This window comes from Mastomys coucha, unplaced genomic scaffold, assembly GCF_008632895.1.
Source record: "Mastomys coucha isolate ucsf_1 unplaced genomic scaffold, UCSF_Mcou_1 pScaffold9, whole genome shotgun sequence".
In the NCBI taxonomy this organism is placed as follows: domain Eukaryota; kingdom Metazoa; phylum Chordata; class Mammalia; order Rodentia; family Muridae; genus Mastomys; species Mastomys coucha.
In genome coordinates, this window is record NW_022196915.1 from 64457170 (window position 1) to 64471024 (window position 13855).

Here is a 13855-nt window from a genome sequence, read left to right on the forward strand (position 1 = left end):
CTATACCTATTATCCTTAGATTTGGTCTTCTCATTGTGTCCTGGATTTCTTAGATGTTTTGGGTTAGGTTCTTTTTGCTTTTTGCATTTTCTTTGATTGTTCTGTCAATGTTGTCTATGTTATCTTCCGCTCCTGAGATTCTCTCTTCTATCTCTTGTAATCTGTTAGTGATACTTGCATCTATGTTTCCTGATTTCTTTCCTAAGATTTCTAATTCTAGAGTTGTCTCTTTTTGTGCTTTCTTTATTGTTTCGACTTCCATTCTTAGGTCCTGGATGGTTTTACTCAATTCCTTTACCTGCTTGTTTGTGTTTTCCTGCAATTCCTTAAGGGATTTTTGAGTTTGCTCTTTAAGTGCTTCTACTTGTTTACTTGTATTCTCCTGTATTTCTTTAAAGGAGTTATTCGTGTCCTTCTTAAGTTCCTCTATCAGCATTGTGTGATATGCTTTTAGATCCAATTCTTGTTTTTCCAGTGTTTTGGAATATCCAGGACTTGCTGAAGTGGGAGTACTAGGTTCTGATGAAGCCAAGTGTCTTGGTTTCTGTTGGTAGGATTCTTGCGTTTGCCTTTCACCATCTCTTGATTTTTGGTGTTAGATGTTCTTAGTGACTCTGACCAGAGCTTGTCCTGTCCCTGACACCCTGCAAGACCCCTGAAATTCGTGGGGCCTGTGCCTCCCAGTTGGCTACTCTGGTCTTAGAAACTCACAGGAGAGAAGATGGCTGCTCTCACCGGAGACTCCGGGTCAAGGCGGTCCCTGGAGGCAGGCCTTCCACTTGCAAGGAAGGGGCAGCTAAGGTTGCTGATCCACCTCTGTCACTTGGAAGCTAAGAGGATCCTGTCCCTGCCGCCCTGCGGCTCCCCTGCGACTCGTGGGGCCTGTGCCTCCTGGCTGGCTGCTCCTGGCTTAGGAACTCACTGGAGAGAAGATGACCCCATTTCCCCTTCTCTGTGCTAGGATTTTGTCTGGTTTGAACCTGTGCAAGTCTTAGATGTGCTGCCACGGTCTCTGTGAATTTACACGTGCTTCAGCCCTTCGGTGTCTGGCAGTCATCTAGTTTCTGGCTCCTAAGAGCTCTCTGTCTCTATTTCCACATAGATCTCTGAGCCTTGAAGGGTAGGGCTTTAATGAAGACACCCGATTTGGGACTAGATCCTGCCTAAAACAATGTGATTTGTGGTTTGTTCACACGATGCTATGTTCTTCCCTTTATCTGTTTCCTATTCACTCTGAAGTACAGCTTAGTGTCACCCACTTGGAGAAGGTGTCTTTGACCCTGTTTGCTAAATGAAATCTTTTCTAGCCTCATTTGTCATGACAGTTATCACTGGTCCTGTAAGTTGGTCTCACGTGTCAACTTCGGCATAATAATAATTATTAATAATATTTAAATGATAAAGTTTAAAACTTAGGTCTTTTGCACGGACAGTCTTCCAGCTAACTCAAAGAGTCTGCGATCCACCACATGGCAAACTCTATTCTTCTGTGCTCCATGCCTGTTTCCTCCACGTCCACTTCCCATCTCTACTTTGCTCTCTGCATCTCTCTTCAACCAGAAGTTTTGCCCCCTACTTCCTGCCCAGCTACTAGCCATCAGTTCTTCTCTTTTCTCTTTTTTCTTTTCTTTTCTTTTCTTTTCTTTTCTTCTCTCTTCTGTTTTCCTTTCCTTTCTTCCCTCCTTTCTTTCTCTTCCTTTCTTTCTTTCTTTCTTTCTTTCTTTCTTTCTTTCTTTCTTTCTTTCTTTCTTTCTTAACAACCAATCAGCTGTGAAGCAACCTCTGATACATCTCTAGATTGTCTTTAGGCAGGCAAGGAAGGACAAACTTTTTTTAAAAAATAGAAAGCTCGGTGAAGGGTGATAGAAATGACAATATCAAAATCATTCTGCCACGTAGTTCTTTGCCAGTCAGTGTTAACGATTGAAAATACAGAGACACAGCTTCACATAATGTGAACAAAGGTTAACCAGAACAGTTTCTAAAATCTGGGATCTCCCTTGACATAATAATTACACGCAGGAGGCTCAGATATGGTTTACAAATAAATGTAAGTATAGCTTACAATGGATAAAGTTGTGTTTCTGCTTTGATGACAAAACTGTAGTCTATTATTATATCAAGTGACTATCTAATTCTACAAAATTATGTGAATGTAGTGATTTAGACTTGGCTATTAGTAAGAACTAAGGAAAAAGTAGAAAACAAAAATATATTTTGTTCTGTATTTTTTTTTAAATAGAAACTTCCAGTCTTGCTTAGAGATCCCAGCTGGGTAAGCATGAATTGGGGTTATGGGAGACTTTGAGCTTTCCATAGCTAAGGAACCATGTGACTCCTGGGTTTTTGTAGTCTTGTAGTTCTTGTCACCTCCTATGTTGCATCTTGTGTTGCAACTGAAAAATAAGATTCATGCTCCCATACAGAGAAATGTGAAACATTCATAGAGAAAGTGCTCAAGTTGAACTCCTGTTCCTTGTTCGAACCATAACATTTACCTACATTCTTCTTTGCTCCCTGGATCTGACGTGGAATATTTGTGACAAAGATTGGCTTTCTCTAATGTAAATGGAAGGGGCATGAGAGAGCTGCTATCCACCTGCTGTGGCTTATCACAACTTCCTAGTTTGGGAATAAAGATAAAAGAAAGTCATGGTGTGCAGGTTGCTTATGTGATAAAGTAGGCTTTGGGCCTGTGAGGGATTTCTGAACACACAGAGCTTCACTAGTCTCACTGGTCCTTCTGCCTGATGTGATTCTGAAAGCTTCTCTCCCTCCCTGAAGAGAGGTTCTTGCTGTTTGGTGGTAGATGGATTTTTATAGTTATAAGAATTGGGGAATGATCTAAGAAGTACTTGAGAAAAATTATAGTAAAGGAACAGGGGGAGGCAGCCTACATGGGCTATCTGGATTATTAGTCCAGAGAGTGGGGCCTGAAATATGTGGCTTTCCCACACACTGCTCCCAGGAGTGGAATTTCCAGAGCATTAGATTAGCAGGTTGTGCTTCTCGACTTTAGGAGGCTGGGTCTGCAAGGTCGGTGTGAAGTAGAAAAACCACGGGACACATGAACGAAATACAGATAGTCTGGGCTCACAATGGGGCTACACCCAGACAAACCCATCATAATTTGAAAATATTACAAACCAGGATGTATTTAATGTATGTAACCCAGTGAACATCCTAGCTTAGGAACATCACAGTGTCAGTTGTTTATCTTCCTGATGGTGTGGCGGATGGGATCTATGGCTTGCTTCTGCTACCAAGCACCCAGAGGTAATGTGTTACTACATGTCACTAGCCAGGGAGAGGATCAGAGCTCAATTCTACTGCATGCACATTACTTCTGTGCAACCATAAAGTTGGGGGTGAAAACCATCACAAATGAACTATAAGGCAGGGACCATTACTACCTGAAACCTCATACATTTCACAATAGTAGACCCTGGCTACCAGGCCAGGGCAATGACAGTGAGTCAGAAAGATGGCAAGGCACCCTGTTGAAGGAATTGGATCTTCCAGGGCTCCTGTGCTCCAGAATAGGCTTTTCATTTCCTCTTCTTGGGAATAGAACTGTGTTTTTTGGGTACAGATAAAGGCTTAGAAAGAAGTCCATCTTTGGAATTAGAATTGTATCAATCGCCAGTTGAAAGAGTTTGATAGGATACCCCTAATGAGCAGCGGCCATAACAGTGATTCTAAAGCCAGTGCCGTTACCGCTCGTCTGTGAGAGGGACCAATCAGTCGGTTGGAATAATCTTGAAAACATCTTCAGCTTCCCACCAGAAGGGATGAATTATGTTGCTTATCTCCAAGGGAAAATTTTTTTACAGCTTAATTAAACAAACATTTAAATCATCCTTTAAAATGTGCTGGATGATTGTGCTTACACTAGCCTTCTTTTTATAGATCCCAGGGGGTGTCTTCAGATGTGTGCATAAATCACTCAATAAGCAAGTGTGTATGGAAAGCTTAGTGTATGCTCCACATGGAGGCTGAGTTATTAACAGCAGTCCCTTGGTAGGAAGACTGAGGGTAATGCTTCTCCACTTGTATCTTTACAGGCTGGTAGCCAAGCCCACAAGGATTCTCCACAGAAGGAAGACAACCAAAAATGGCAAAAGGCAAGGGACCGACATCAGAAGGTATTTGCGAGGCCTTCCTTGTTATTGCAAATTGGTTCAAGTACCATGTGCTTTTGAAGGCTTGGTGAACAGAAATGTTTTTCTTCTTAAAAATGATAATTGGAAAAACTGACAGCGCTTTACAAACAAAGGATGACATTGTGGCTTTGTTCTATAAAGGTGCCTCCTTCCTGCCACAACATTCATGTATGTAGCCCAACAGTGGCCCACAGTTAGTGATAGCAGGCCACAAAGAAGATGAACATACACAGGAGCACAAAACACAACCAACCCCACATAGTGACCAAGGATCTATGAAGTTACAGATGACATTCAGAGAAGATGCCAAGGCTCTGAATGAAGCAGGCACTATGAAACTGGTCTAAAAATCTTGCACATACATGTGAAGCTTTCCCCACAATTTGAGCGAATAGAAACCAGAGGGTAGGGTGCAGAACCTCCTAACTTCCAACTGGTGGAATTTCACAATTTAAAATCTGTAGTCTGGCAACTAGAACCATTCGGGGTTGTGATTGGGTGCTCAAACCTGCTTTTGATAAGCAGGCTCAGACAGTGGAGCATCTAGGCAATTAAAGAGAGACAGAGGAGCAAAGCATTGTGCTTTCAAGTGGATAGACCTTGAGGACAGTGTAGCACTTGGTGCTGTCGGGAAACAGACACAAAGCTGTGAGACCTGCGCTGCGGTCCCTCGCCCTGCTGACTACCTCCTTTTCTTCTACATCCTCCGCCCCTCTCCAGGATTTCAGTTAATTTTGCATAGGCCATGTGCCAGAACACGGAGAGACCGTGCCAGGTCAAGGTTTAATCCTAACTCATCACAGTGTGCAGGGGATTTCCATGTCTCCTTGACTGTGACTGGTGTTCGCCACTGACATAGGCTCAGCGGTGCTAAGGCAGAGTTTGCCGTTTAGTGTATATCCTTTCCTCACTTTGAAATAGTCTGTTCTTCTCATTAGTTCTCTTTCAGGTCAACTTCCTTTTTGTCTCTCTGTATGTCATCTAATATTTCCTGCACCCCATTGTTCTTGGTGTTCATGTGGCGCTTACTCTGTCTATTGACTTAGTTTTTAACTGCGCTGTGTTGCTGGTTTAAAATATACTCGTAGTGGTAAAAACGGCTGGCTTTCCACTTACCCCGTTCTGTGGTCTCTTTTCATTTATGGATTGGTACGTTCTCATTTTCTGTGGTTGGCAGTTCATTTGCACATATTTGTACTCTCGCCACGTAACTGACATTCCATTCACGGTATTCTCTTTATTTTTATGATCTCTGGCTGCATTTCCTCTGTTGTGGTTATTAATCACTTCCTTCCCCTCCCCTCCTGAATTATGAGAAGATTTACGGTGCTTCTATTTCTGTTTTTAATCTTCTGTGCCGCCTTTGCTTGTCTCTTCAGATCTGAGGATGCATGCATCTCTCTGCCTTTCTATCCGAGTTTATCTCCCTGTTCCATCGAGGTTCATCATACCCGGGACATCTATCAAATGGATTCCAGATGCATAGGGTCCTGTCTCCATACATCTTCATTGTTTCCTTTGCATCTCATTCTGAAGAAGGTCCTGGATCATCCCACCGACTACATTCTCTCAGCACTCTCCACTGTGCTTTTCTGACACATGGATGGAATTCATTCGCTAACCAAAACCAAAACTGCCCATTTGCCTTATCATAGCAACGTTTTGCTTTATGAGTCTAACATTCTTGTCTCTCTAATGATGGCGGCTACACAATTATTAAAGATTTCAACTTATTATACCAACTCCATTTTCCTCGATCTGATCTCCGTTGCATTTGTTTTCTTAATATGGTGATTCTTGCTTATGTTTGTCTGGACATGCTGACACCCAAGATAAGCAGCCACTGTCCTTACGTGGGGTGTCTTGTTCGGTGTTCACAGGTACCTGGCATACTGCCCTGTTTTCTCTGAGCTCATCCTCTCCTCCTTTGTTCAGTGTTCCTACCTGAGGAAAGAACCCGCACCACAGTGCTCTGGCTCTCGTCCTCCAGCTGCTGCCCTCAGTGGAGACTGCAGTATTCCCATATGAAGCTCCTTTGGAGGCGTGGTTAAGCCAGCTCTAGGGTATCCTGCTCATAGGGGCTTCCGTGTAATCGACCCTGTTCTCTTCACATTCTTGGCCTTTCCTAAAGTCCCTCAAAGGTTGATTGTACTCCCTGAGTTTTCCATGGTTATTGGTTTAATTTAAAAAGCAGAAAGGTAACATAGAAAACCAGAAACCGTTTAAACAGTTAGGAGGCGAAATGGTTTACGGAGGCCATAAAAAAAAGTAGTACTGCGCCAGCATCTTATGGGAAATGCATGCAGAGCTGTGTGTGCACAGAGAGAGGAAATTATAACTTTTAAATCCATTTAATATGAAAGAAAAAAGGCGTGAATTCTGCACCAAGGAATGTACAGCAGCAACAATAAGTGAAAACTAAAGGAAGTAATTAAGATAAACACAGAAATTAATAACTTAATAATTAGAAACTTTGCAAAGCTGCTGTTTTGATACACCAGCCACGGATTCTGAGATAAAGTCAAGGGATGATGGAATCTGCGGTAAGCTGAGTCCAGGATCAGGGAGATTAAACACACCAAAACAAACATACACCATGAGAACCGAGAAGCCAGGGATGTAGCTGTGGAGGATTAAGCTCTAGCTACTGCAGGTAGGCAATGCTGATAAATGAAAATCTACACGAAGGCGGTGACTCGCTAGGAAAATGTAAAAAGAGAGAGTTAAAAACTCGTAAAGACAAATGAAAATTTCTTGATTTGGAAAGTTTTCTGTGAGTTCCTTGCCCCCCAACAGGCCAAGCTTAATTTTAGAAGTAAGTTCTTTGGAATTTTTACAGGGCAGATTAATATTTTTTCCTTGTGCTTAGAAACTGTTTCAGTTCCAGGAAAAGGATTAAACATATTTTTCCCTTTCTTTTAGCTATTGTTTAAGTTCGTGTGCATGTAAGCACACACACACACACACACACACACACACAAACATCCGCAGAGAGGTAAAAATCCTTTAGATATGTTTCAAATGATTAAGATTTAATATTTAAAAGAAAATCAAAGTAGAATTTTTTCTCTTAAATAATAATTTACCAAGATAAAAGAGTTTATTCTAAGAATGCAAAGATAACTAGCTAAATTGGAGTTTTTTATATTTCATTTTTGCCATTGGAAAAACTGCCTAGAGAAAATATATTTGGCCATCTTTTAAGTTGAAGAAAAATTGATAGATTTTTAAATTCTGTCAATTAAACAAGATTTTAATAAACTATAATAAAAAGATATTCTTAGCATACATATAACTTTCCAAAAGCACCCCAATATATCCATTAGTACCAAAATAGCAATATAAAGATGCTCACAATATAAACCAAGATCACTCTGAAAATTCTGAGTTCTTCAAAGCTAATTGATAGAAAACTATTCATATTACATGGAACAAGCTTTGAGAATTAGCCACCTTGATAAGGCAAGAAATGAAAAATTTAAAGGAATTCTTCTAATTATTGGAAATAGGCTAATATTTATGGATAGCAACAATTTGCCTACACAACCCAAGAGAGTTTGTTGAAGCACGATTAGTCAGACTGAAGTCCACGTGAGAGCTGGCTACAAGAGATTTATCAAGATTTATCACTCTTTCAAATGCCAGTGAAAATTGATTAGAAAAATGTAGTAAGGTAAAAAGGAGCCCACGGACTTAACTGTGTGTGTGTGTTTTTTTTTTAAAAAAAACATTAAGTAGCTTAAAATAAACAAACAAACCAAAGCATAAATTCCTTTTATTCATAAAAGTCCATTTGAATGAACAGAGGTATTGGTGTCTCTGGGTGGGAAAACCCAACATTGTAGTAACTACTGTTGCATCCAAAATAATTTGTCAGTTTAATTCCAGTGAAATTTAAAATACTTTGAAAAATTCTTTCTCAACCTCAACTCTGAGAATAATGGAAAAATTAAGTGAGAAACTGCACAAAACTATTACTACTGATTTATATGTTTGCTGGGTGGGAAATTAGAGCAGTGTTTACAATATGGTGTTTATAAACTGGATGCTGTTGTTGCTGCCAGGAGAAAGTGAGAGTCTCTTGGACACTATCAATTTTTTAAAAAGCAATAGTTGTAAATGCTATTTGTTTATATCTATCTGTCTATCTATCTGTCTATCTATCAATCTATCTATCTATCATCTATCTATCTATCTATCAATCAATCAGTCTATCTATTTTTGACAGAGTGCCATACTATGAAATAAATAACCCAGGCTAGCCTACTGAGCACTGGTATGAAGAACCTGTAAAAGCATCATGCCTGGCAAAGATACGCATTTGTTATGAGAAAATAATCAGAGATGCTGTTAGATGTTAGGGTTTTACTGCTGTGAACAGGCAAGTCTTATAAAAGACAATATATATATTTGGGGCTGACCTATAGGTTCAGAGGTTCAGTCCATTATCAACAAAGTGGGAGCATAGCAGCATCTAGTCAGGCATGATGCAGTAGGAACTGAGAGTTCTACGTCTTCATCTGAAGGCTGTTAGCAGAATACTGACTCCCAGGCAGCTAGGATGAGAGTCTTAAAGCCCATGCCCACAGTGACACACCTACTCCAATAGGGTCACACCTTCCAATAGTGCCACTCCCGGGCAGAGCATATAAAAACCATCACAGATGCCCACAAGAAGTATGCACACATTTATTTTTCCAATGATTAATGAAAATTTGAAATGATTTGTTCCCTGGTAGAAGACTGGAAGATTCTGGAAGTCCATATGGTAGTTGCCAGCATATTTTAATGGAAAGAATATGTTCACATTTGTGAAAATGAAAACATAGATTTAAAATAGAACACGGACAGATTTTTTTAAACCTACCTCCTGTTACTGGGCCTTGTTTAGATTGCTTCCTTGCCCCACCCTTGGGTGTTGCATTTGATGGTGCTGCTATTTGCCTCGTGACATTTTGTTAGGATCTGATGAGAGGAAACTTGTCAAGACTCGATCCTAATGCCTGGCACACGCTAAGCCTGATAATGTGACCCAGGATGATAATCAGTAATCTGTTGTGCGTTTATTCAGGAAGAAAATACAGGGACTTGTTAAAGGGACATATCTCTGGGTGGTGATTCTTCTGATTCATTGTTTTCCTTCAGACTTCTTGTAGTTTCTATATTCTCCACAGTAATCAAATCTTCAGCAAAAGAAAAGCTTTTCTTTTTCTTCTTTCTTTCTTTCTTTCTTTCTTTCTTTTTTTTTTTTAAAGAGAGTTGATAGTTGATGTGAAATGTTTCTAGGTGAAATACAGAGAATGGTGAAATCAAAGTTGGTGGAGCTTGACTTCATTTATTAATATTGACACTAAATGATAGTGCTTACCCACACTAGTTAAGGGGAACCTAGTCATACTGTGTATCATTTTCTGTAAGCGTTCCATCTCACTGTAGAATTTTCTTGACTCTCCCATTTCACCCCTTAGCGCTTATTTCCTTCCACTTGGTTGGGTGCCTCTTTCTTTCCCAGGATTCTTTCGATCTTTCCTCCTCATTCTTGCTGGTCAAGGTCATCTCTGTCCTTCAGCTGAAGTACCCTTCTGGTATGGAGCCTCAGAACCAGGTCCCTTTAGACTCTCCTATCCCCTTGAAGTCTTTCACAGCAAATAATTCAAAGGCAGTACTTCTTTTCCTGTCCTGGCCTTGGCCCTTCTACTTCCACTGTGCTTCACCTCCAGTTGAGCTGAGAGAACTTCCTCTCCTGGGAGAGGTTCATCCCACCAGGTGACGGCACTTGGATGTTTACATGCAGCAGTCAGGCTGAACCGTGTCTGTACATGCCACAGTCGGAATCGGACATGATTTTAAAACCGCCCTATCTTCATTTTCAATTAGTGTACTCAGGAGTTGCTTTGGAGCCGGTCTTTTGCTCCAGCCTCATCCCTTCTCAAAGCTTCCATAGCTTTGCACACACCTGAGTGTGGTGCCAGGGCTCCTTTGATAGTACAGGGCGCTGGAAAATAAGTAAGAGGCACAGAGCTGATCTTACCTCGAGCAGCAAATGTCCTTCCTAAGTCCCTCAGAAGACTGGGCTCCCAGTCCTAACTTCTGGAGGTGGGTAGCAGGCCTCCAGCACACTGTGCTCCCTACCTCCTGGCTTAGCCACGTGGTCCTTTGTTCGCAATGGATTAGGCTACCAGACCAGTGTTTACACTTTTGCATTCTCCTACGCCTCTCAAGGTGGTGTCTTCCCATTTCCTGGAAGTGCCCTCTTGGCCTGGAGTGGTCCATGCCTGGAGAAGATCCACCCCCTCTCCTTGGAGAGCCTTTATGGATATAAATATTCATTCTCTTGCTTGCCTTTCTTGCTTTGTCTTTCTATGTTATTGTTGGGACTTATGTTCAACAGTGCATTTCTTTTTGCTCCGTTTCACGGTTCTTTCTGGGTCTGCTGCCATTTTAAAAGGCTGTTTCCTTTGGGGAAGAGCTGCACCGAACTTGCATTTGCACAAATTCAGGTGTCTGGGGAGAGTCTGGTACCTAACATGTATTTCCACTGAGTGAGATAAAGATCGAGTGTCTGGTGTGGTGTACGTCGTAGTCTCAGGCACTGGGACCAGAACAACTTATTTTGTTTGTACCCAACTAGATGTTGCCCTTTCATGAGAGAACCAGAGGAAACGAGCCACAGATATGCTTATGAGGCATGCAGACACATCCTCGGCAGCTGTCAGTTCAGCAGAACAAATTAATTAGTTGAAATTATCTTTCTTGGTACCAAAGAAGAATCAGCCTCTCTTTGGAATACACTGAGCTGATGATCAGAAAACAATCCTGACAGTGGTACCAGCCACCCCCTCCCCCCTCTGCCATCTGGAGCTATATTCTTGCATGGCAATGGCTCATCAGTTCCCCATCCCTGCTTCCCACCAGGTCCTTCCTCTCCCCATCTTTGCTTCCACAAGAAGATATAGACATGTCACCATCTTTTCTGCTTCCTTCCTTTTCCTTTTCCATTCTAAGGTTCCTAATATACTCATTTCCTGATTACCTCTAAAGGTTACCTCTAAAGGTTAAAAACTGTGCCTATTAGTATCTTTTTTTTACTTATTTGCTTATATTAATATATTTTAATTAAAACAGCACTACATCTTTAAACAAAGAGAAAAATTAAGAAAGCCTTTTGTATGAGTTCCAAATTCCCATAGTTGGTATATGTGTAGATAGATCATAAAACCCAAAGTACATCGGAGGTTAAAGCTTTCTTTCTCTATCTACCATCCAAGTCCCCTACCAATGGCAATGAACATTTTCTTGCATTTTTCTATAAGATGTTTTAAGTATGATATATGCAAGTATTCAAAAGTTGAAAATTGGGGTGGTAGAGAGATGGCTCAGTCGTTTGGAGCACTTGTCACTCTTGCAGAGGATGTGGGTTCCATTCCCACTCACATGGTAGCTCACAGGTATCTGTAACTCCAGTTCCAAGGACCCCACACATTTTCCTGGCCACCATAGATACACACATTAGGTATATATGTAGATGCTCATGCAAATAAAATGTAAAAAACTAAACCTTAGAATGGGTATTTGGTTTTTTTGTTTTATTTGTTTATTAGATATTTTCTTTATTTACATTTCAAATGATATCCCCTTTCCCGGTGTCCCCTCTGATAAAAACCCCTATTCCCTCCCCCACTTTCCCTGCTCACCAACCCACCCTCTCCCGCCCCCTGGCCCTGGCATTCCTTTACACTGGGGCATAGAACCTTCACAGGACCAATGGCCTCTCCTCCCATTGATGACAGACTAGGCCATCCTCCACTACATATGCAACTGGAGCCATGAGTCCCCCCTTTGTACTCTGGTTGGTGGTTTAGTCCCTGGGAGCTCTGAGGGTACTATTTAGTTCATATTGTTGTTCATCCTATGGGGCTACAAACCCCCTCAGCTCCTTGGGTCCTTTCTCTAGCTCCTTCATTGGGGATCCTGTGCTCAGTCCAATGGATGGCTGTGAGCCTCTACTTCTTTATTGGGCACTGGCAGAGCCTCTCAGAAGACAGCTATATCAGGCTCCTCTCAGCCAGCACTTGCTGGCATCCATAATAGTGTCTGGGTTTGGTGATTGACTATAGGAAAGATTCCAAGATGGGCAGTCTCTGGATTGTCCTTCCTTTAGTCTCTGCTCCACACTTTCTCTCTGCAACTCCTTTCATGGGTATTTTGTTCCCCCTTCTAAGAAGGATTGAAGTATCTACTCTTTAGTCTTCCTCCTTCTTGTGGTTTGTGGATTGTATCTTGGGTATTCCGAACTTCTGGGCTAATATCCACTTATCAGTGAGTACATACCATGTGTGTTCTTTTCTGATTGGGTTACCTCACTCATAATGATATCCTCCAGATCCATCCATTTCCCTAAGAATTTCATAAATTCGTTGTTTTTAATAGCTGAGTAGTACTCCATTGTGTAGATGTATCACATTTTCTGTATCCATTCCTCTGTTGAGGGACATCTAGGTTCTTTCTAGTTTCTGGCTATTATAAAGCTGCTATGAACATAGTGGAGCAGGTGTCCTTATTACATGTTGGAGCATCTTCTGGGTATATGCCCAGGAGTGGTATATCTGGGTCCTCTGGTAGTACTATGTCCAATTTCCTGAGGAACTACCAAACTGACTTCCAGAGTAGTTGTACCAGCTTGCAATCCCACCAGCAATGAAGGAGTGTTCCTCTTTCTCCACAACCTCGCCAGCATCTGCTGTCACCTGAGTTTTTGATCTTAGCCATTTTGACTGGTGTGAGGTGGAATCTCAGGGTTGTTTTGGTTTGCATTTTCTTGATGACTAAGGATGTTGAACATTTCTTTAGGTGTTTCTCGGCCATTCAATGATTACTTGTATATAGTTTCTAGTTTTAGGTATGGATATTAAGAAAGCTGCTCTAGGCTTCTATTTTTATTTTTTTTTGTGTGTTTTATATGTATATGTGTTGTATGTATTTGTATATGAATGAGATTGTGGCATGGATATGCACATGTGCATAGACACACATATATATACAGTGAGTGTATATGTGAGTATTCATGTGGGGAGCCATAGGGTGGTGGTGAGCATCTTCCTTGATCACATTAATACTTTAATTACTTGAGGTAGGGTCTCTCACTGAACTCAGGAGCCCCCACTGCCCTGGGCTTTTAGATGCCAAGATTACAGGTGGTCTACTTTGTCCACCCAGCTTTTATGTGAGTCCTCATGTTTCTGTGGTAAGAGCTTTATCCACCTCTGTCTCTGCTCTGGCTTTTTAATCAATTAATGTATCTTATAGTCCTTTCCCCAAGCTATATCTTATTCTCTGGAACTGTTTCCTAGAATTGCATTCTGTGGATGATTCACCTTACTTATTGCTCCTCATTGATAGACATTAAGATTTGCTCGTTAATATTCACAGTTTTGGACACAGCTGGGTGTTTCCACATCCTATTCATCCTCCAACCCTTCTACAGAGGACAAGTATATTTTATTTCTTGGTGGTTACTGCTACATTGTGCTCCAGAAACTAAATTTTGGTCTACCAAATTGAATGTCACCATTCTCTTTCAGATTTTCTGAGGTTTGTCAATATCATAGAAACATTTTATCTCGCTGTTTTGATTCCTATTTGTCTGAGTAAAGATGAGATCAGCCTTGAGCTGACCAACAGCCCTGGCTTTT

The 13855-nt window shown here is 41.2% G+C and overlaps 1 protein-coding gene across 3 annotated transcripts in view; it reads left to right on the top strand.

Annotated features, from left to right (window-relative positions):
• Positions 1–13855, top strand: part of Epsti1 (epithelial stromal interaction 1) — a 102740-nt gene that overhangs the window by 72479 nt on the left and 16406 nt on the right. For 2 of the 3 annotated variants that reach the window (XM_031361368.1, XM_031361367.1), the window contains one exon: positions 4065–4145. In XM_031361368.1, coding sequence (XP_031217228.1) covers positions 4065–4145 — 81 coding nt within the window. Of the gene's footprint in view, positions 1–4064; positions 4146–5542; positions 5911–13855 lie in introns of those variants that run through there. The other variant, XM_031361369.1, reaches the window with a different exon arrangement.